Source organism: Delphinapterus leucas, chromosome 9 (assembly GCF_059928025.1).
Source record: "Delphinapterus leucas isolate spDelLeu-1000000601 "Yukka" chromosome 9, BTC_Dleu_Yukka2, whole genome shotgun sequence".
NCBI classification, from domain to species: Eukaryota; Metazoa; Chordata; class Mammalia; order Artiodactyla; family Monodontidae; genus Delphinapterus; species Delphinapterus leucas.
In genome coordinates, this window is record NC_143137.1 from 48,013,941 (window position 1) to 48,037,651 (window position 23,711).

Below are 23,711 nucleotides of genomic sequence, written 5' to 3' on the forward strand. Positions count from 1 at the left end.
CGTGGCCTGCTCTACTCTTCTACTACCACACAGATCAGTCATTGAAGAGCTGCTGGAGAATGAAATCAAAATTAGCTTAATTGTTTCTCCCCAGAAAACTGAAAAATAAAACAAACTGATTTTGTTCTGGCTGAGCAGACCTCTTGGATGTTTTCTTTAAATCCCTCAGCTTCTGTACCCTCTTGCAGAGGACACTTGCAAGAAAACATCACTTTCATTGCTTTCGAGTACATCTCACCTTGCTGCGTTGTCTTTATAGTCATCGTTGCTTTCAGCCAGAGGTAGTCAGAGGTTAAGCAAGGTCTGCATGGACCCAAATCAACTCTCGCCAGATTGATTCTCTCTGCGCCCCCCTAAGGATTCGCTCAGCTGCCTGCTCTTGTCACACAGATCCAGAGTCTTCCTAAAGCAACCTGGGCTACTGCACTGTGCCCACCGGGGAGTAGAAAGGAAGCCCCTGTATGTCTGTTGCCTCCTTCTGTACCTGAAGAGTTTGTTCTTCAGATGCAGATGGTTTGCTGTGAGAGTTGCTAGTATGTTTGCTGTCTTCCATATATCTGTGTATATTCTTTCCAGATGCTTCACTCAGTCCCCAGCTATACTGCCCTATCCTCTCCAGGAGCATAACCTTACCCCTGACATTCCCCACCCCAGAGTACCAAGGCAGAGTTAGGAATCTCTAGGCGTCTAATAAAGGGAGGTAAAAGCCACTGGCCCATGTCAGGAAGGCGGTTTTCCTTCCTTCTCCTGTTTGGGCAGACCTCACAGTAATGTCCTCATCAGGAGGAAGCCCCAGTGCCCTCCAGAGATGGTCCTGCCTCCTCTAAGCTGTGGGGCCTTTGTCAAGGTGTGCTCTGAGTCCAGAGCTGCCTGCGGAGTGGGGTTTCATTAATCTACCACTTAGGTTTGCATCGTGGTTGTTCCCAAAAGATAAGCCAGGACAATGACACCAGATCAGGAACGAGCAAGAAAGAGAACTTTATTTTACTAATAGTCTTGAATAGTATGAATGTCCCTAAAAACCTTCTACAGAAGGTTAGATATGTTTTAGTTTGTTACTATGTCTAGTTTGTTAATACTTATCAAATAGACTCTAACCTGTAGTTCATTCCAGGCTGGGCTGCTTTCCCAGTAGACTTTAGTATATAATAGAATCGTAATTATTGCAAACAGTGACATGTTAAAATGACTGGTTTGGGGAAGATTTGATTTGCTCTTGTTTTCCCCCATGGTTTTTACTCACTAATGTATCAAGACAAAGAAATGATTGTAATTTACTGAGAAAAGTTGCAAGGGTCCTTAGCGATCATCTCACATACATTTACTTATAAAGAGGCTAGGGGGACTCGATTTGACTTTATATGTTACATCGAAGAAAAGATGGTCTTCTTGCTGAGTTGTTGCAAATACAGTACACCTTCACTCAAAGATGTTATGTTTGACAACTACTTTTAATTTTTTCTTCTTTCTTTATTTGAATGTGTTTATTGTCCTACCTGCCTGTGGTCTGTTCTCAAGAATTTCAGTTGCTGTTACTTTAGAGTTGAAACTGAGAATTGGCCAGGACAATAGTTGAAAGCTTTGGTGGGTTTTGAAAACCCAGAAGGAAAATGTATCGGATTATGAATTTTCTGGTTTACATTTTGTCATCCTGTGTATGCTCTGATAAGCACAGGCTAACAATCTCTAAGTATGTCATAACTTTTCTCTCTAAACCTTACCCTCCAGCTTATTCTTCCTGGTCCCTCTGTCCCCAAAATAAAACAAAAAACAAAATCAACAGTGAGGAAGAGGAGCTCTGTGCCTTAATAGGGTAGCTCATTTGCTTTTCAGAGTTTATTCTCTCAGAAAATATATTCCAAAAAATTTATTTTCAATGATGTGCTTCTTAATCCCTTGGGTTTTTTTCTTGCTTTTTTACTTTACTTGAGATTAATGCCATCCTGATCTTTCTCAACTGTTCAACAGATAAATTGGGCCTCTGTTTTGTATACGTATATAATATTGCAATGTGAGGACAGTAATTGTTCAAGCTTTCATGTCCTCTGCTTCGTGTTGCAAGTTCCTCCCTTTTACTGGTTGTGATGATATTTCATTAATACACAGGCTAGTAAAAAAAAAAATCACACTTTGTTTGCAGAGGCCATGGCATGTTTACCTTTTTATTCAATAACAAATTCCTTTCTGAGTGAATAGGGGAAGCAGGATTTCTCTTTTGATATTTCATCCAGCCCTGTGTTTCTGTTAGAAAGTTCATGGCATATGAATTCAGAAGACCTGGGTTCAGATTCCAGTTTGGCCACACACCTGGGTATGTGAGCCCAGGCCAGTCACTTTGACAGTTTAGCCTTTATTTTTTTCATCTGTGAATTAAAGACAAGAAGTCTGTCTCTTTTGTAAATCCTCTTTGGAATGAGGCAGCATTAGTATAATGAGAATATCTTCCATACAAGGATGTTGTGAATATTAAATGCTACGTTACATAAACTGTAAATCACTGTGTATATGTTAGTTATCTTCTTTCAAATTTGATTTTCAGTTGTAACTGACCACCCTCAGAGGCTGCTACTAATACTCAAAATAACAAGTAGTGAGACAGACTTATTTGGTCACAAAAGAAACTGAAAGGATATGTTTCAAAATGTTCTTCCCCACTTCTGTTTGTTTTAAAGGCAATGGGACCCCAGTGGGCAATGTCTTCTAGGTCTTGGCTGAAGGGAGCAAAAACCCACCTTAACCCAATGAGAACTCATCAACATGGCTCTGGGGGTGGGCCTGGCTTTAGAAACTTTTTAGTAAAAACAGAATTACAATTTCTCAAGGTCATTGAATCAGTCATTTAAAAAGGATGTATATAAACTTTGTGTGGTTTTTGAAATTTTTATTGTTGTGTTTGATTTGAGGTGAAAGAGAATCCTTTTTTGGGGAGAGAGATTGGTATTCTTCATGCATCAAGACTAGCTGGTTTTAAAAAGAATTAAAAGTCCTTGAAGAGGGCCATAATTATAAGTTCAGGGCTATTTCAAAATTAGGAAGGAAATAGTAAATTATTTTTTTAAGTTATTTTTTATTGAAGTATAATTGAATTACAGTGTTGTGTTGGAAATGGTAAATTATTACAGTATGGCATTTGAAAGAATTCTGTCAAACCCTTAGGACAGTATTAATCGTGTGGCTGGTGTGTTCTTGACTTCGCCAGCTGGGGCTTGGGGGTGTCCTGTGGTCACATTACAGTAATTCCCTCAGGTCTCAACGTTCCAGGCCCCCAGAGCTCATTTGTAGGATATCCTCTCTTTTCCAGGGGTTCTGCTCCCTAAATAACTTTGTGAGTGGCTGGAGAGGCTTACATGTACAGCCACAGCATCGCCGAGGCCCAGCCAGTTCTGAGTCCCGGGCTGTGTCCTGGATCAGAGCCACTGTCTGTTCCTCCTCTGCCCCAGCATCCGCTGCCACCCCCAGCCCTGTTCCACTGTCCTCTATCACTTGGCCAGTCTCGCGTCTGTGTCCCACACCACATACCAGCCTCCAAATGCACAGTCTTCCTCATCACCTCTTTGGCAATGTTTTCACTTTTGTGAACTTTTGATTCCATAATAGAAGTTCAGTGCCAGTGTCCCACAGTCCCCTCATTATCTCTTCAGTCAGCGTTTTATCAACTAAGTACCAAGCACTTTCCTTTGTTCTGGGGATAAAGATGAAAAAGGTGAGCTAGGAGCTCGCCATCTAGTGTGCTTAAGTGATTATAATATAATCCACACTCAGGTAGGTCCTGGGCTAAATGCAACTGGTAAGGTGCTACAGTAGCATCTTTAGAAAATAGAGATGGAGGAATTAAGGACCAAAAGACATGTCTTAGGATGCTCAGCATTGTGTGGGGAGCTGAGGCGCAGTGCTGGGCGTGGGGCGCGAGGACAGAGACACAAAGGGAGACAGTAGAAGGTATGTTTAGAGTGCAATAGTCACTAGGCCGTTTGTGATGATGTTACCTCCTTACCTGGTAATGAGACTTGCCTGGTCTCTCCTTGATCAGAATTATCCAAACCCAAGTTTTTAAAACCTTCCATCTCCTTGTGTTGGCTTTTAGACCTAGCTTGAAATGCGTGAAGCACAGAGGCAGTTCTGTTTCTTCAGGGAAGAGCCCTGACTCATATTTTAAACATATTGGACAGTTTCTTGTTAAAGTGAAGATAAGGTTTCACTTATCATAAATAGAAGAGGCAACCTGATCCAGTGAATGAGGTAGTGGGTTTGACTCTTTCAAGCTGTCGCTCACACCAGCAAAATGAAATATGCTGTTTACAAACACGCCAGCACAGAGAAGGCCCTCAGCAAAGCACAGCTGAGCTTCAGCTTTCCTTTCTCTTTAATTCCCAAACTTATAAGATGTATTTATTCTTCGTGGCTCTTACAAAGAATGCCCAATCAGTTTATTTTTAATTTTCAAATTGCAGGCCTATGTATTTAGTTCTTATCTAGTTCTCTCAAAGAATACATAATTCCTTTCTCTGGCTTTTATCCAAAATGTGGGGACTGTTGATTGATTTTCTTTAGAGAATTCACAGTGCCCATGTGCAAGAGGGAAAAGAGAAGGTAAACGTGGAAGAAAGAGAAAATCATGTTGTGAATGATTTGTTTTACATATTTTGGTTTTACATACCCAGGGTAAACTCTTGCAGAGGCCATACCCAGAGCTTACTGTAGATTTGTTTTAAAGATTACAGAACCAGCCCCCAGGCTTTGCTTCTACATATGAGACACTCCAGAGCGTTCTTGGAAGAGCAGAACCTCCCACGTGGAGGAAGACATCTTCATTCTTTCTCACTGCAAGTCCCCCGGTGACAAAGCTTAGACACCTGCCTCCCCCCAGGGGATCTTTATCAGAGAGAAGCCCAGTTTGTAAGTGAAAAAATTATACATACACAAACGTACACTTACAAATCGTGGGCTCTACAGAATGGTGCTTGTAACCTGGGTAAGGTCTTGCTGGGTCACTAACTGTTCGTCCTGCTCTCTATTTCCCATCCTCAGAAGCAATCTGGGGCTGAGGGGTGGAGAATTGGGAGTGGGGGGTCTTCCCACAAAATGCCTTGTCTTTCTTCTCTCCAGCATCTATTCAACATCCATCCTCCCCTGCATGCCAGTGTTTGCTTTCTATGAACTTTTCACTGTGTGGACACATGGGCAGAAATGGCCATCACAAAGATCCTCCTGGACCCCTGTTGCCCATTGTCTTCTGAAGACCCTTCTTCAGAAAGTGTGCTCTCTTTTTCAGGATCTAGTGAATGAAGATGCCATCAACAGAGAAAGGATGCAAAGGAAAGGTGGACCTGGGATGGGTGTCTTTATAGCTCTAGAAGGCTCCACACCTTACCCATTGGAGGGATTTTAGGAAATGTTTATGGACTTACTCAATGTAAATACACTTCATGGAGAGCAACCAGACTTTGCCAAGAAGAGGTACCTTGGGCAACTGAGGAGGTGCCTGTGAACTCTGACTACTTTTAGTAATAATTGTGCCTTTCTTGGTATGAATCATAACACAAGAATGAAAGTGATTAATATATTCATGTGAATATATCATAAGAAGGTTTGTATCTTCATCATGGGAGCAGTTTAGTTCAAACTTGGCAATCTTCTTAGTAAATGTTTATGAAATCCTTTTGGTCAGGACCAAAATAGAAATCAAAACTTTTATTATCCTCTCCCCCTAAACCAAAAGAGAGACATTATTTAAAGTTTAAGTTTTAAACCAACACAAAGATAAATAAAAACTATTTTAAAGTCAAGACGGTAACTGACGACCTGTACTTCACGTCATAAATAGTGGAAAGGTTCATAGTAACTCATGTATTTGTTTTTTTTTTAATGGCGCAAGTCTCAATCTGACAAATAGATAATGTGAAATAGACAAGATTTTCCCTCTCCCTTCCAAAAAGAAGGAAAGCCAGAACTTGAAAGGATTAACAGCCCTTGCTTATACAGCATTGTCCACAACAAGTCACACTCACCTTGGAGATTTACCTGCACAGAGCATCATTGCTTTTCTCAGAAAGGCACTGCTGTAGCTCGTGTGGTTTCATAAAGCCCTACAATTGGAATAGCCAGGTTGAAATTTTCCGAGTCTCCCCTTTTGGCAGTGAAACGGCTGCAGAAACATCTTAGTTGTACGCGACATTTAAAACCGTTTATCTCTTACTCCTGTCCACATTGATTTGTTTGTATTCCATGCCTGCCTTCCACAAGCCTATAACATTTCGACTGCACTACAGTCAGGGCCGAGGCTGCATTCTATATCTGTATATTTAAACTGAACTCTCCTTTTCAATTCTTTAAAAACATTCTCTACCCTATGCCAACTGCTTAAAGGGCTCTCTTGCTGCTTCTGGCTTGCTCAGATCTAAATCTAGAGATGCAAAACCTTCAGGGTCCTTGTTCGTGTGCTCTGAATCTCATCAGCTCACACGCTTTTATACCCTGATATTACATAGTCAACCTGTATTTTTCACTCTTGCTGTTTTTTAAGTCTTGAAAGTCAGGGTGCTTTAAACTAAGTAGAACCTGAGATTGGGGCTTTGGCCGGGAAGGCTGTGTTTGACTGCAGATGCCCGACTTTCAGGGAATATGTCTGAGTATTACTTGGCCTGAACCTTCCACCTTATTCCTGTGATTTGCTTTCCACTTAGAAATGAACTGCAGTCATTACCCAGGTGAATGTATAATTCTTCATCTTGCCAGCAGACTTGGTTCTGATTACTTCAAATGAAAATAACAGAAGTTAATATTGACTTCTTTTTTAAAAAAGCTTTTTAATAATTAGCTTGTAAAACATAAGAAAAGATCTGAACACAAGTTGAAAAAATTTTTATATCTCAGTTGCCTCAAATTTTTTAAATGGTTCTCATTTTATATAGTAACTTATTCCCATGGCATTTCGTAGATTTTCCCACTGTAGCCTTTCATTCTTTACTTAGGTCTTGCAATGTTCTACAGCCACTTTTCTCTACCGTGCATCTGTTTGGGATAACGAAAGTTAGCAGTTGCCTTTGTGGTAACCATATGTTCCGGTATGTTCTGTTGCATGTATTTGATAGCTGATTATCGAAGAGGGGATTTTTAAAGGACTTGCTTTTCATCTGTTAGCAATTCCTCTCCCCAAAAGAAGTGTGATACATAAGATACTCACTCTTGATTACATTGCCTCATCCTCACTCTTTTGCCTTCATTCTTAAGATAGTTCATAAGCTTCTGCCGAAGTTTTCTGAATAAAATGTTGCCACGTTATTTAATGGTCCAGCATAAAAGAAAGAATTGTTGGTTTTATAGGAAGTAACTTTGACTTGGCAGGATGTCGCAAGGGTGAGTCCTATGTTGGGAACCATTTTCCTCCTGGGGAAAATCCTCTAAAGAGAATTCAGCACAGTCCCGTGAATCACCCCAGTCCCTAGAAATGAAAAAAAGTTCACGGAAGATATTTCAAGAACATGGATATTAACAATAGATACCTGCATGATTTTAATTCAAGTTAGATATATTGTTTAAAATCTTTTGCAAAATAATTTTGTCTCTTAGTATGAAGAAATAAAGAAATCTGAGCAATTCGTTTGGGTTTCTGTGTACCATGAAAACTGTCCAAAAGTGAAAATACTTTTTAATTAAAATTTTCATTATAATTTTAAGAAGTAAAGTTTTTACTGTGTATCATCAGTCTACTCCCAACTAGAATGAAAAGTCCATAAGGGCAGGGGTTTTTGTCCATATTTTTGATTCACTTCTGTGTCACTGTCACACTGAACAGTGGCTGGTATTTAATAGACACTTAGTACATGTTTGCTGAACGAATGATTTGTTGATTGTCTAATATTCCCAACACTCAATAGAGTTGTTATGACAAAGGAGACATCCCAAATGAGGTGCCCAATCCTACCATTATTTGTGACAGTTATATACACTAATATTAATGTACTAATACTAAATGCTATGTGCCCTTAAGGTTACAGCCATAGTGTGGTTTGTGCCATTTTGGAAAGTAGCAATAACGGTTAACTTGTACATCTACAAATAATACTCAAATGAACTCTTTGGTCCTCATATTTTCCAAAATCCTTCCACTTACACTCTGATAGCTCTAAAGAACAGTTATTTTAGCCCACCCTAACCTTTTTTAGAGATGGCAACAAGCAGTAAAATACCCAAAGGTAAAGAAAAGGAAGATGGCGACTACTTGGGTAATTTAGATTTGGCTGAATAATACTACTTTGCAGAGTAACATCTGAGATTAGGTGGTTCTTTCATATTGAACTTGGGCCTCTTTTGATGAAGGTCATTTCCAACAGTGAAATAAATATTCAAATAAACTGATTAACAAATACAGAGAGTAAACAAAATTCCATTGTACCCTCTTTGTGATCACCTAGGTTTCAATATAGAAACAGGCTCCCTCAACAGCTCAGCTTTTAACTTGGAAGCTTTGTTGTACTTGTTCAGTAAAGGCCTGGAGCCTCCCTTCCTCCCACCCCGTACTGCAGGGAAAGAAAGCAGGCTTCGGGGCTGAATCCCAGCTTTCCACCAAGTACTTGGTGTTACCTTGGAAGAGTCATTTACACCACCGCCCCTTCCTTTGTGTCCTTAGCTGTAAAATGGGAAATGTCGTATCTGTTTTGCAGAGCAGTTATGAGTATGATCTGAGATCGGGTAAGCATGGAGCCTGTTGAGCACAGGCTTTAGGCGTGCGGGCTCAGTAGTTGTGACTCGCACGTTCTAGAGCGCAGGCTCAGGAGTTGTGGTGCGTGGGCTTAACTGCTTCGTGGCATGGGGGTTCTTCCTGGACCAGGGCTCGAACCCATGTCCCCTGCATTGGCAGGTGGATTCTTAACCACTGTGCCACCAGGGAAGTCCCCTTGTGCTTCTTGTATTAACTTAGGTCTATATTGCACTGAACAGACTGAAGTTCTGAGACAAGAGTCTTCTCCCCACTCTCACCACCCCTGTGGCCATTTCTCTGCTCTTCAGAAGCCCTGGCATGGAGTCTTGGGCGATGTTTCCTAGATTTCTGCCTTTCATGGGCAAGTAAAATTTTACCAAAAAACTTCATCAATGCACTGATACTTTTTATTTTGCCAATTGAAGATTTACCCCCCAAAAATAAATAAATGACATCTACTGTCAACATCATTTCACAAGAGATGGGATGTTTTTATAACCTGAAGAGAGTATAAGCTGCAAGTAAGAACTGTCTTCCTCATTGTTTCATCTCTCATCAGAGATCAGAAACAGTCTGGGGACCAGCATTTTGGAGCCACTTTTTCCTGACGCCTGACACCAAGAAAGATGATTTCCTTCTTCACTGTGGAAGCAACTCCACCCCTCAAGTGAGCCCCTGTGGCAGCAGCCCCTGAGACTGGCACGGGGATGAGTCAGGAGGCCTGTCCATTCAGGCTGTTTCTCCAGGGACAGGAGACAGGCCATCACCCCCTGACAAGCCTGCTCAGCTGTTTCCATTTAGGGGCCTGAGTCTGTGGTGAGCCTGGGCTTGGAGACTTTCCCCAGCCCTAAATGCCCATAAATCAGAGTCTGTTTTTAAACACGGGTAGTGGAAAAAGACACACTGGTGAATGGGGGGAAGGTGTGAAGCCCACTTGGGGCAGCAAATCACATCAGTTTTGACCTGATCAATTAGTGGAAAACTGAGGTAGGAGGTGTATGTGACTTCTCCGACTTCAGCTGCTCTGTGGACATCTCTTTCTAACCACTCAGCATTGAGGAGCGCCTTGTTCCATTTCCCATACTATTCATCTGAAAAATACTTGATTTGGTTCTGTTCAGTTGAGAGAACCTTTAGTAAGCGACTACTAGGTATAGAGGACTGTGTCAGGGGTAGGGCGCTGGGTCTGTAAACGCTGGTTGGTCTCCATGGTAATTATTCTTTTTATAAATATACAAATTATAAAAGCCATTTACATTTGTACACTTGGAAAAAATAGCATTTGCACTGGTGCTTTTTATCGTTACACTAAGGACATGGGTGCTGTTGACAGGACTCCCCTACACCGAGGATTTCTCATCACCTGTACGTTCTAGGGGGATGCATTATTCAATATACATCTTGTGCATATGTTAGAGGCTTGCCAGTCTTTAGGAGGAACCTGGGGCTTGAGGGGAGAAGGTGCTGATATGGGTTCTAGATCAGGCTCTTATTGGGCCACAAGTGCCCAGGACTGCTGCTTTGGTGCATGAAACGTTAAAAGTTCTGTGTCGGGCTTCCCTGGTGGCGCGGTGGTTGAGAGTCCGCCTGCCGATGCAGGGGACATGGGTTCGTGCCCCGATCCGGGAGGAACCCACATGCCGCGGAGCGGCTGGGCCCGTGAGCCATGGCTGCTGAGCCTGCGCGTCTGGAACCTGTGCTCCGCAACGGGAGAGGCCACAACAGTGAGAGGCCCGCGTACCGCAAAAAAAAAAAAGAATGGGAACAAAATGTCTTCAGAGAAAACTATCACTTGTAAGTGGAGTTTCTTCAGCAGTGACGTGACGAAGGATAGCCCTGGGAAGTCGCCATGCTGAGTGGACACTGTTGGCGGGAGACTGGGTCAGGACGGCAGGGCTATAGGAAGGTGTGAGGGGACGACCCTGTCATTGTCCCGAGGTTGTCACACGCAGAGAAGTACTGGGCTGTAGCTATAGTCACTTTCTCTGTGGTGTAGACTTTCTCTTCCTATAGAGGCTTGGCCATCTTACAAGGAGGAACCCCAACCTATGATTCAGTTGGACATGGCTCTTTAGGAAGTAGTTGGACCATGGAATCTCTGCCAAGGGCTACAGAGTGCTTCGGGTGCCCCAATATGGTGTTGCCCTTGTAGATGATAAATTCCTTCAGGACAAAAATTCTGTTTTATCTACCATATAATCCGTCAAGTTGCAGACTCAGGACCTTGACTGTCAGGTGAGAGAAAGTGAGCCCTTTAATCTCTCTTGGGAGTCTGGTAAAGATTTCATCACCACTTCCTAACAGGCCTCTCTGGAGCCCCCAGAGCACTCTCTCCACGGCACCAGCAGTACTTTTCCAGTGACGCAGGATTCATCGTGTGCTTCCCTGTGCGGTATCAGTTGGCTACTTATTGTTTATCACCAGCCAGCGTTCTCTTGTGCCTCAGTATCCTCAACCATAAGATGAGAATAAAAATGATAGGATTGCTTTGAGGTCTAGATGAGTATGTGTGTGTGCGTGTGCATACGCATGCGTGCACACACACATATACATACACATGTATTTGTGTATATGCACACATACCTACATATAGCTTCCCCTCCAGCCTCAATCTCACCAAAATCCTCCCTTTTCCACTCTGACCTGGCCTTTCTGAATGCCTCTTTCCCATGGTGTCACCATGTTTTTCTCTCCTCTAGAACTTCGAGTGAGCTGTCCTCCCTTCCTAGACACCTCTTTTGCTTCCTCGCCTGGCTATCTGCTATTCCTCCTTCAACATAAATATCATCTCTTCTGAGAAACCTTTCCTGATTCTCCAAGCCTAGGTTAATCTAGTGCCCCTTCCAGTGCTCATTCCTTAGCCCAGTATCTGTCCAGAGCATTTGTCACATTGGATTGTAATTGTCTGTCTGTTTGTCAGCCCCTCTCTCACGAAACTGTCAGCTCCATGAGAGCAGGAACACTGTCATTCTGGTCCCCTTCACCTGCAGCGTCTAGCCTGGCTCATGAACAGACACTTGAAAATACTTAGCAGTGTTTTATAAGTGAACGAGTAGGTGGGAGAACACACGCTACTCAGCAAAGTCTCTCCTCAGGAATTAAGTTTGGTCCATGAGTGGATCCAAGCTCCATGATCACATGTGGAATAGTGTCTGCCTAACCTGTTTTATTCCTGCTAATGTTGTATACATGATACCTTGCACTGGGTATTATTTAGACACAGGAATCTGGAATTTCAGAATTTACTTCCACGAGATAGCGCCTTGATTTTCACGCAAAGCTCTGGTTTTTCTCATGAAGAGAAACACAATTTCAGAATTGCTTTGAATTGCTTTTAGGCTCTTTTATGATATGTTGAGAAACAGCTTTTGCAGGAGTTCAGTTTTGTCCATAATAGTGAAGGCATAGCAATAGGAATGACCTCGTGAATCAATTGCTGTGTATGTTGGGAAGGGGAGAGGAAGTGAGTAGAGTCATTAGCGATTCAAAATTATCTGTAGACTTATAGTGCTTTACAGTCTGACTCATGTCTTTCTCATGAAACTCCCTCAAGACCATTCTAGGCCATGGCAGTCTTGTCTAGGTTTGACCTTGCATTGTGGTTTGTGCTACTCCTTCCTGTCATCGTTACTGTATACCATTAGTTATTCTTCCAGCGTGTTGTCATGTATCCTTAGCTAAAGTACAGGTTCCTGGAGAACATGGACTTCATCGCCCATGTTTTTCAATATCTCTTAGCGTCATGGGAAGTTTTATGTACTAAATGAGTACTCAGTAATTTTTTAATGAAAAGTGAAATATTAAACAAAATGTATAGGTTATAATAAGTGAAAAGATAAGACTGACTTCAAATTTTTTAAAAAATATGCAAAGAGGACTAAAAGGAAATACAGCAAAAGCACAAGCTGAACTATGTTTCAGTAGTTGATGGTGGGCAGTCAGAATGGCCATCATCAAAAAATCTACAAACAATAAATGCTGGAGGGGGTATGGAGAAAAGGGAACCCTCTTGCACTGCTGGTGGGAATGTAAATTGATACAGCCACTATGGAGAACAGTATGGAGGTTCCTTAAAAAACTAAAAATGGAACTACCATACGACCCAGCAATCCCACTACTGGGCGTATACCCTGAGAAAAGAGACATGTACCACAATGTTCATTGCAGCTCTGTTTACAATAGCCAGGACATGGAAGCAACCTAAGTGTCCATCGACAGATGAATGGATAAAGAAGATGTGGCACATATATACAATGGAATATTACTCAGCCATAAAAAGAAACGAAATTGAGTTATTTGTAGTGAGGTGGATGGACCTAGAGTCTGTCATACAGAGTGAAGTAAGTCAGAAAGAGAAAAACAAATACCATATGCTAGCACATATATATGGAATCTAAAAAAAAAAAAAGGTTCTGAAGAACCTAGGGGCAGGACAGGAATAAAGACACAGATGTAGAGAATGGACTTGGGGACACGGGAGGGGGAAGAGTAAGCTGGGACGAAGTGAGAGAGTGGCATGGACATATATACGCTACCAAATGTAAAATAGACAGCTAGTGGGAAGCAGCCACATAGCACAGGGAGATCAGCTCGGTGCTTTGTGACCACCTAGAGCAGTGGGATAGGGAGGGTGGGCGGGAGACGCAAGAGAGAGGGGATATGGGGATATATGTACATGTATAGCTGATTCACTTTGTTATAGAGCAGAAACTAACACACCATTGTAAAGCAATTATACTCCAATAAAGATGTTAAAAAGAAATAGTTGATGGTGGGTAACTTTAATTTTCTAGATTTTTCCAAGTTTTCTACAATCATCAGTTTTTATTATGAACAAAACCCCACAAATGTTGTTATTTTTTTAAAGAAGATTTTTCTGCCCTATTTAGTGTTAGAACCTGTGGCCACCCCTTGTTGGCAGGTAGAAGCAGATGTTGGGGTTAGACCATTTATTGTAGCACAGTTTACCCATTTGTTAGGATGAGTAGGATAAGGTTGTGCCGACCGCATTCTTTTGATGGAAATTTGAAAATATTTTGTCTGGAAAAGCAGTTAAGGGCAGTGCTGCCATGGTGTGTATTTGGAGCTATGCCTAAAAACTGAGAAGTTAGGATAATAACCCAATTTTCTTAACAAATCCCTTAAAAATATCTTCGTGGCAGTATTGCACAGTCCTCCCTGATTCATCCAAAGCGTACCCTTAGGTCTTTGAGACTGGATTTCATAGAAAGTAACTGCTCTGATAGCAGTCACGCTTTATTGAGTCTGTCTTGTGTCACATGCCACTTCCATTATCTTATTTCCCCTTCACAGCAACCAGAGGAGACAGCGATTGCTATTTATTCATATTTTATTGATGAGGAACCTGCAACTGAGAGAGGTTAATCCGTTTGCCAAAAGTGGCCCAGCCCAGTAAGGGGCCAAGTCAAATGCTTATGGAGTGTCTGCCATGCATGCAGCCCTCTGCTAGGAGCCTTGTGATGTGTGGCCCATGCCACCAAGAAGCCGAACGACCTCTAGAGAGGGAGGATATAAAGAGATGAAAAAACTAAGTGATAAAGATTCAGGGACACTTTGGGAGCACAGAAGAAGAAGTGGTCAAGATGCCTCAGCTTGGTGCTCAGTGACCTCTGTTTTCCACCCTACACCCGCCACTCATGTCCTTGTCCGTCTTATGCCCACCATATTCACACACTTCCCATGTCAACAGGTCACAGTGGCCTTTCCTGCCCATCGCTGCACCTGCTGCAGCCTCCAGCTGTTAACAATGATCATTAGCATTTGTGTGTCCTTAATATGCACTGAGTCATCACTTTTACACATGATTTCATTGATCCTTCACAACTATGATATGAAAGGGATTATCCCTGCTTTCCAGATGAAGAAAATGAGGGCTTGAGAGCTCGGATAACGTGCTCAGATGTACAGTTGGGAAGTGACGGGCCTAGGAATTCAGTCCTGTTCTGATTCCCCGGGCCCGTGACCTTAAGCACTGCCGTCAGTGCCTTTATGCCCATCTTTGTGTGCCGTCAGCGCTTGTCCTGAAAGGCAAAGGCTGCCTCCAGGGAAGCCTCTCCTGTGTCCCCCCGCAGGAGAGCTCCCATGGCCCTTGGCAGCCTTTCTCCGCTTCTCCCATGCTTTATGGTGCCAGGGCCCCTGAGCTCTCTGGGGTGCACCAGTGCCCCCAAGTGCTTTGCAGGAGACACACCATCCAACCTGGTGTTCTGCAAGATGGAGGATTTCTGGCCTCCATCCTTCACCAGGTAGCTCCTGGGTGTGCTTGGGAAGAAAAATTTAATTTTGAAATTCCAGAGAACCAGGTTCTTTTTCTGCTTCCTCCCTTCCTCTGTCAGACTTAATAGAGGGAGGCATGGTTGGTATTTGAATGCCGGTTTCATTTCACTTTTAAATAATCAATACATTTCAGTAAGTCTCCTACCTGGAGTCTCAGGTGCCAGGTAAGAAGAAATGCTCACCCAGCAGTTGCCAGTGCTTGAAAACGGTGACATTTATCAGAGGTATTATCACCGATACAATTGGAGTACAAATGCCAATATCACAGTTAAGCTGCCGGCCAGTATACATGTTGCTTGATACGGCAGCCGCTTCCGTCCTCACTTCTGTTTCCACAGTGAGTCTGTGGTTGAGAAAACAGTTGAAGTTCTTTAAATGCTGCAGAATGACAGATCGTGGTAATATTAGTATGCAGGTCCGTTTTGCTTTGGGGCCACCTATGTGTCATGATACTTGTAGCCACAAGATGTCAGTGTGGTATCAGTCCTGGGTGTCAGAATGAAAACCGCGGCCCTCAGTTTGTAAGTCAGAGGAGGAAGACATGGTCCAGGGGGCTGGCTCGCCTCACCTGTTTCCTCGCTCGGGCTGTGGTGTCAGTCCACAGGCTGCCTTTCCAATTAGTTTTACCTGTGCAGTTTTCCATTGGTTCACACCTCATCAGGAGGCTTTTCTTAGTTCTCTCTCCAGATGTAGATACTTTCCTACCTCCTACTTATGCACAAATAACCTCAGAAATCCCACCATTTTGGTGTTACCTCAGCACTTTAAAACATCTGCAAGAGGATATAAGTAACAGCACAGTTTTCCCTCATTCTAACGAGGGTTTTTAAGTAGTTGAGGATGGGGGAAAAATAGTATCTCTAGTCATAGTACTGTTAGGGTTTTCTTTCCTTTCTTAGTCTCTCTTTATTTTTTGGTCAAAGCTTAACCTCCAGAGAAAAAAGTGGGAGCTTGTATTAACTGTGCAAAGCAAGCAAAAGAGGGGAAAATAGGGCTCAGGAAAGAACACAGATGTGTGGAGGCCCTGGTGTGCTCCTACAGCCTTCATAGGGAGGGAGGTATGTTATGGCCATTTTCCTGATGAAGAAAGATGATATGTCCTTCCCACGGTTAGTTAATTAGTAAACGAGTGCCAGAGCCTAGATTTGGACCTGGGTCTGTTTGTCTCCAGAGCCTGTGCCTGTGCCTGGTAACATTACTTAAAAAAAAAATTTTTTTTTATTGAGATATAGTTGATTTACCATATTATATGTTTCAGTTATACAACATAGTAATTCTTTTTTTTTTTTTTTTTTTGTGGTACGCGGGCCTCTCACTGTTGTGGCCTCTCCCGTTGCGGAGCACAGGCTCCGGATGCGCAGGCTCAGCGGCCATGGCTCACGGGCTCAGCCGCTCCGCGGCATGTGGGATCCTCCCGGACTGGGGCACGAACCCGTGTCCCCTGCATCGGCAGGTGGACTCTCAACCACTGCGCCACCAGGGAAGCCCAGTAATTCATTATTTTTAAACGTTATACTCCATTCATAGTTATGATTGGTACTGTTACTCTTGTTTGACTGTCTGCATCATAAAAGAAATGAGTAACCTGAATAATCCATGCACATACGAGTCAGCAAATATCTGTTGAGTCCTGGCTACATGGAAGATACCGTGTTGTGAAGAATACCAAGACCTATTAAATATATTCTCTTCCCTCAAGAAGCAAAACAAAGTTAAGGAGAGGGACGGAAAAAGACATGGACACACAGGTCAGTGGAAAACAATCAGAGAGCAGTGGCATTTCCTTGGAATGATGGAGAGCAAAGCAGAGGGCAGGGCTCTGGTCCAGCACTAGTTCTATCCCTATTATGTCAGCCTGAAATAAATCTACTAAATGAAGAGATGTTACTAAGGTGGCCTCTACCTTGACTTTCTGTGGCTCTAAGATGTAATATGAGAAGGGGTGGCTAATCCACGCCACCAGAGGTTGCCACCGATGCATGCCTTTGTAACCCAGACACGGTAAGATTACACTTAATCCTCTCTTTCGGTGGTCTGGTCCAAGGAGGACAGGTTAAAGCAAGCCAGGAGGCATGGCCTGGTATGGCAGGGCTGTTTCCAGTTTCCCAGCCCATGGCTTAGATGTGGAGGAGAACAGATTTGAAGCTTCTGGAAAGATTTGGTAGCAGAAATAGCAGAATGCTTCTGGCTTACAACTTTAGAAGTACTGTGTCAGTGTAAAGAACTTGGCCAGGACGAATGGAGGAACCACAAGGATGACTGGACATTTGAAAAATAAGACCTGAGATGAGAGGTTAGAGAAACAGGGGTTATGTAACCTGGAGCTCCTCGGAGGTGATGTTGGCAGACTTCTTCTAGAACAGGGCTCTCAGTATCTCAGTACGGAGAGCAGTGACTGACCCTGTTTGTCCATATCGGATGAGGACTGACTCCAGCTGAGCCAAGAAAATTTTAGATTTGATCCATGAAAAAGTCTTCCCCATGCGGCAGCTGTGAAACACAGAATATATCATGGAGAGAAGTTGATAGAACTTTCTTTTTTTCTCGTCTTAAAAAAAACAACAACGGAATACAGTAGAACTGTTTAATAATTATGGTGCTGGAGGACAGGCTTAACTTCATATTATAGAATATGTTGTATCCGGCTCCTGCTGTAAGTGTTTGGTTTGAGTGGGACGTGATTGGCCCAGAGAATATCAGGTTTCATATAACAGTGAATGATACTTTTTACAATAATGGGTCTGGAGAGGATGACCATATCATTTTTCTTTGAATCTGTAACAGTTTGGAGAGTGAAATGGGGTGCTATTAATAATATCCTTGGGTGTACAGTTCTGTGTTTAAAGAAGTCAAAAACAGCCCCGGTCCTTCTTGAATGTAGGGTATCTGGCTGAAGAGGCAGCACAGAAACCTCCACCAGGTTGAATAATGGTGTGTGCTCGTGAAGGGACCAGCCTCCCTGCCCCTTTTCTTCCTGTTTCCTTCCTGATATCATATGTATAGTAGTATATATTCGCTTATTTCCTTATTGACCCTTTTCCTTTCTAGAATGTAAAGTCCACAGCAGAGGGATTTTTCTCTTTTTTGTTCACTGCTGTATTTCTAGTGCCTGGAGTAGTACCTGGCACATAGTAGGTGTTCAGTCGATATTTGTGGAGTGAAAGAATGAATGAGGTAAAAGTAAACAGAGAACCCCTGGGCTGCGTTTAGGACTTTTATGGGCCCTTTGGGGATGGGTTTGGATTTGACTCCCCCGAGAGGTGGCGGGAACGAGATAGTAGCACAGATAAAGACAAGGAGGAACCAACTAGGTACACGCTGTTGGTGTAGAAATCAAACCAGTGAGCTCTCAGTTTTACTTCTTCAACTCCCAAATGATGTCCCCTTGCCCCCCCACCCCCATCCTTACTCACGTGGCCTGGGCAAGACCCAAGGAGGAGGTGTCGGCAGAAGGCTGGCCACCACACACATTGCTCTTGGTACTGGCGTTCAAACAGCTGAGTGAAAATAGCCCTCCTCAGGAACGTGTGGGCAGCCGTGAACGCCCCACTATTGCAGGGATTAACTTCCAGTTTATGGGTCGTCTAGGCCTCTTAGCCCCTCTTTTCCTGCACTCCCATTCCAGCGGGTTCACCAGCTGTTTTTAACTCCTTTGGAGGTTGGATGACGTAAGAAATCAGGATGTTAATCTCTGCGACTTGAGGAATCATCGCTGAGTTAGAGAGGCCCCGGGAGCAAGGGGAATGGGTGTTACCGCTGCCCAAATGCAGTCCAGTCTGAAACAAAGAAGGGACGTAGGCAGTACCCATGTGGCTTGCTGGGGAGGCACAGGTGGCCCTCTGTCTATCCCCGTGCCTTGAAATTCCACCTTTCAGTTCCCTCCTGTGGGCTCAGAGGCTCTTTTTTTTTTTTTTTTTTTGTCATCGTTAAAATGCCTCTGCTCTTTGGAAGAGTCACATCCTAAGGCCACTTGCAGCTAACACGTGAAGGGGTCTAGCTGGGTTTAAGGCTCCATGGGAATGTAAGTGTGATGAAACGTGGAAGGCCTCTGGTGGATGAGAAGGGAGAGGAGACCGGGGAGCCTGGGGAGGAGGAGGGACCAAGTTCATGTCCTTCACAGTTTTCCTCCAGGGACAGTCCTGAGATGGGGGAGGTGTCCCCTCCATGGTAACAGAGCTAACAGTCCCAGGAGGCTCAGTCAAAAAGGATCCATGGCAACTCGTGGACGAGGGTGTGTTTCAGGCCTGCTTTCAGCATGGCATCCTTATGGAAACAAACACCAGTCTTTTGGGGGATCTGGGGGTGGAGATGTGTGTGTGTGTGTGTGTGTGTGTGTGTATAGTTTTCATAGTTTCAAATTTTGAAATATTTCAAGCATACAGAAAATAATGCAACAGACACCCACCAGTGTATCTACCACTTTGCTTTAACGGATGTCTCAGAGTATCAGTGTCCTAATTTTTTTAAACAACATCTTATTTTAGAATAGTTTGAGATTTACAGGAAAATTACAGACAGTACAGTTATATATTCCCACACCCAGTCTTCTCTCTTACGAACACCTCACATTAGCATAGTATACTTGTCACAATTATGAACCAAACTGATAAGTAACTAAAGTTCATACTTTATTCAGATTTCCTTAGTGTTTACCTAATGTCCTTTTTTCTGTTCCAGAATCCCATCTAAGATACCACATTACATTTGGCCATTATGTCATTTCCTAGAGCCATTATGTCACTCTGGCTGTATGTAAATGTAAGGCTGTATAATTATTGTGTGGGTGAGTCCTCCATCTTCATGCCCCTCTCTTCCTAATAACAGAGGTCTTTTTCAGAAGCCACAATTTCCTGTTTACTTCTGCTCCAGAAACTCCTCACAGATGAACTGTTTTACACCCCAAAGTATTCAGTTTTCTGACACCCAGATTTATCAGTGCTGGCTAGAATCCAGAGGACTGATAACTAGCTACGGAGAGAATAGCCCTGCCCAGGTCACTGTCACGATTCCATTTGTGCCGCTCTTCAATGGCTCCTGTGATTGGAGGGCAGTGGGAAGGGTTGACAAGAATTCCTCCTTCCTGTTTCTGGGAACCAGTAGCCAGTACACTCGTGGGAAAACCTGGTGCACTGGGCATTTTCCTTATTCCTTACCTTTGTCTCTTAAGAAAGAAATCTCTTAACTGAGAGCAGTTGAAGAAAGAGTGCATTTTTTTCCTAAGAAATTCTAGTACAGCGTCTATTTGGGTGGCTCTTAGAAGCTTGGATTTTAAACCACTGTATTTTTACAGCTGTCGAATCTAGTGCTTGAGTTGATTTCACAAGCAGCCACGGGTTTGTTTTCTGTCCGAAGTCTGCCACTGGTCCTCTGGGAAAACTTGATCTTGGGCCTATTTCTAGGAAAGTGTTCTGTAATTTTTACTTACACGTTGATGCCGTCTATTGTTCTTGCTGGCCACACCTTAATCCTGCATGGACATGATTCAGATACTTAAGCTGTGAAAATTCAAGGTTCCTGATGGAGTTGGGAGTCCAGAGGGGTGGTGTCCTTGGCCCTGGTCTGTGGCCAGCAGTCTGTTCCTGTGACGTTCCCCACAGTATTACAGCCCTTGGCCACACAGTCAAAAATGCCTGTAGCTGTCACGTGTTCCTGTGTGCCGCCTAATCTAAGATTACTAGGCAGCTTCAGTCGTTTTTAGTGCAGTGGTTCTGGAAGCATTTGCATCACCTGGGAACTTATTAGAATTGCATCTTCTCAGGGGTGGGGCCTAACAGGCTTGAGCTGTAACAGGCCCTCCACCTGATTCGAATGCACATCCAGTTCGAAAAGCACTGTCAGTGTGTAACCCATGCTGACGCCCCTCCTTTCTCTACCCCCACTTTTCCAGTCATTGAACAGCACTTTTTATTCATTCAATTAATATTCAGTGAGCAGGCACTGTGCTGGGTGCCAGGGCGGGGCTGGGTGCCAGGAGTGGGGGAATCAAGGGTGAGCCAGCCACAGCGCGTGTCCTCGGGGAGCTGGAATCAGCAGCCCTGGATGCATATCAGAATCAGCTGGAGAGCTTTTCAAAATCCAGGTGACTTCACTTAGTGGATCTTTCATCCCAGATCAATTAAATTGGAATCGCCCAGGTGTAAACTAGTTTATAAAGCGCCCCAGTGAGAAACAGTGGCCTGATGGGAGAGAAGCCGGTCAAGCAGCTCCAGAGCAATGTGGTGTGAAGTTGGGGGTGAGTGGAGGGTGCAGTGGGAGCAGACGGGAGGGTTACTTTACCCAGGCTGCGGTGGGGATAGTGAAGGAGGGGACGTATCTGCAAAGTTTTTCTCAAAGTTTTATTTAAAAGAAGGTAACAACATGGTTTAAATATGGATCCATGTGTGATTTCAGGACAAGTAGTAGAGGAGGATCTCAGGAGAGTTGCTTTCTCCTGCAGTGCATGTAATTCATGCTCCCTGGGTGCAGTGGCAAAGGGCAGTCAGGGCCACACCCAGAGTGGACAGCCTGCCCTTTCCTCTGTATGCCTTCAATGGAAACGCCTGTGCAGGCTTTGTCTTCTGGGCTGCTTAGACACCTAGAGCTCCCAGCTGTTGCTAGAGAGGCAGCTCAGGAGTGGAACCCACACTCTTCACGGGTCTTCAGCGGCCATCCCATCAACAACAAAATTTCTTCCCAAGGATTTTGATCGATCTTTCCATGCTTTCAGAGACTTTTTTTAAGAAGTAAAGATGTTTATATAATAAATAATTCCTTATTCATGAGTCTCTCCACTTTTGATTCAGAAGGTCAGGTGGGGAGATTTAATATGAAATATTAGCTGTCTTTGCCAGTTGCTGTCCCCTGTTACCATGCGGTAAGCCCGAAATAGAAGCAACCTGTTTTCAATGACAGATCAAAATTTAGTGCGAGGTGGACAGTCCAGAATGAAGACTTTTTGACACAGTGAATGAAATACATACCAGTGCATTTCTGGTTGTGATTTAGCTGACCAAGTAGTTCAGTTATAATTATTCTTACTCCTGGAGATCATTACTCTGAATGAAAAATGCTTCCGTGTCCAGGCTATTAAGATGTGGATGGTGAACATTATTTAAAACAAAAAAATTTTTTTTTCTTTCTGGAATGTTGAGCAGCTTTTTGAGCACGTGGAGGCTAGAATATGGCTGTTAGCATTTAAAATTAAATGAAAACTTGGAAATATTTTTTTGGTGTAAAAAATAAACTCGACTGTAAATTATTGTATGCTGCTTTCTGGTCCCTTAAGCCCCTTATAGTGTAATGGGGGGACACGTCTAGTAAATATACAGTCGACGTAAATCTGAGGATATGACTATCATAAAAGGGAATTGAAGAGCAGGGTTGTGGGGAACAGGCCGGTGAGGTTTGTGTATCATTTATATGAGGGACATATCAATGCTCTTGGGGATTGAAATACCTTTTAATAGTAAGTGTGGGTTTGATCTGATCTCTGGATCACTGTGTTGTTTTCCATTGGCAAATATTTCCTGGGCCCTGATTACCGAGGTGTTAGAAGAACTTAAAACGTCCTCTCACCCTCGGGTTTAAAAGGCCAAGTGTTTATAAGGGACAAAGATGGTGTAAACGTGTGGCAAACCGAATAGTGTTCTCATTAGGACACCTCCCTCCCTGCCTCTCATGTAAGAAAACAGAGGTTGATGTTTGTTGTGTTGAGAAACCCTTAAGTGAATCAGCATTTTCAAGAGACTCAGTATGAAATGAATGCTGTCTCCACCTTATCACCTCCACCTTTTCATGCAATACAGTGATGAAATAATTCTGTTGAGCAATGCATTTGAGGACCCAAAAGTTTAAACCGAGACTGCACTAGGAGTCATTGGAGTAAATCTGAAATGTAAACTTTCAAGTGACTGTAATTGAATAGATTTAACCTATATTTATGGAACGGAGAAATCTCTAGGTGATTGTCCTTTTTTCTCTTCTCTATGGACCTTTCTTAAAGTCTGCAGGTCTCTTGTCTGTTGACTTGATTGATGAATATTTTTGCCCACTGAAATTGGCCATTAATTATTTCCTTGCGTTGCAGCAATAATTATATCTTTCAAGTAAAATGTAATTAGCATAATAAGCAGACAACACCCTGCCAGGTGATGCAGGATCGTTGCGGAGCTAGTTCGTCACCGCCAGAGGTAGCCGGGTTACCACGTGGTGGTAAGCAGCAGTTGTCTGGAGCTGACTCCCAGCACTTACATTTAGAAGAAATAGACTAGGTCACCCCAGAGTGGGAATTTTGATGAAGTAGCTCTATAGCCACCATTGTTAGAAAATACTACCTCCTGGCATATACTTGTGATGTCATTTTGATAATGAAGAATCCTCTTACCTTTCACTCATTTACTGATCCTCTCAGTGATCACAGTTACGTGCCAGCCTCCGTGCTAAGTGCGGGGGACAAAGAGAAACCGGGCGCTGGCTTTGGAGAAGCTGAGTCTGCTGGGACATAAACACTTTAAAGCATAATTCATCCTTTTAATAGAGGTGTGTACTAGGGTGAATGCTACGAAGTAGGTTCCTGGAGTGCTTTGGAGGGGAGGTACCCTTTGTAGTGGACTTTGAAGCATGAATCTGAGCATGGCTACGGGAAGTGGGGAGGAGGTGTTCCAAGTTGGGGAAACAGCCTGTGTTACAAAGGCTTATCAGCAGAATACCTCTCTCTTTCTCTTCGCCCTCTGATTTC

The 23,711-nt window shown here is 43.3% G+C and overlaps 1 protein-coding gene across 4 annotated transcripts in view; it reads left to right on the forward strand.

Moving 5' to 3' along the window:
• JAZF1 (JAZF zinc finger 1) overlaps positions 1–23,711 on the forward strand; it is a 337,129-nt gene that overhangs the window by 147,399 nt on the left and 166,019 nt on the right. Inside the window, exon 1 of one of the 4 annotated variants that reach the window (XM_089917589.1) lies at positions 21,137–21,227. The exons of the other annotated variants lie outside the window; for them this stretch is intronic. Coding sequence (XP_089773715.1) covers positions 21,209–21,227 — 19 coding nt within the window. The 5' untranslated portion in view covers positions 21,137–21,208. Of the gene's footprint in view, positions 1–21,136; positions 21,228–23,711 lie in introns of those variants that run through there. 4 annotated transcript variants of the gene reach the window in all.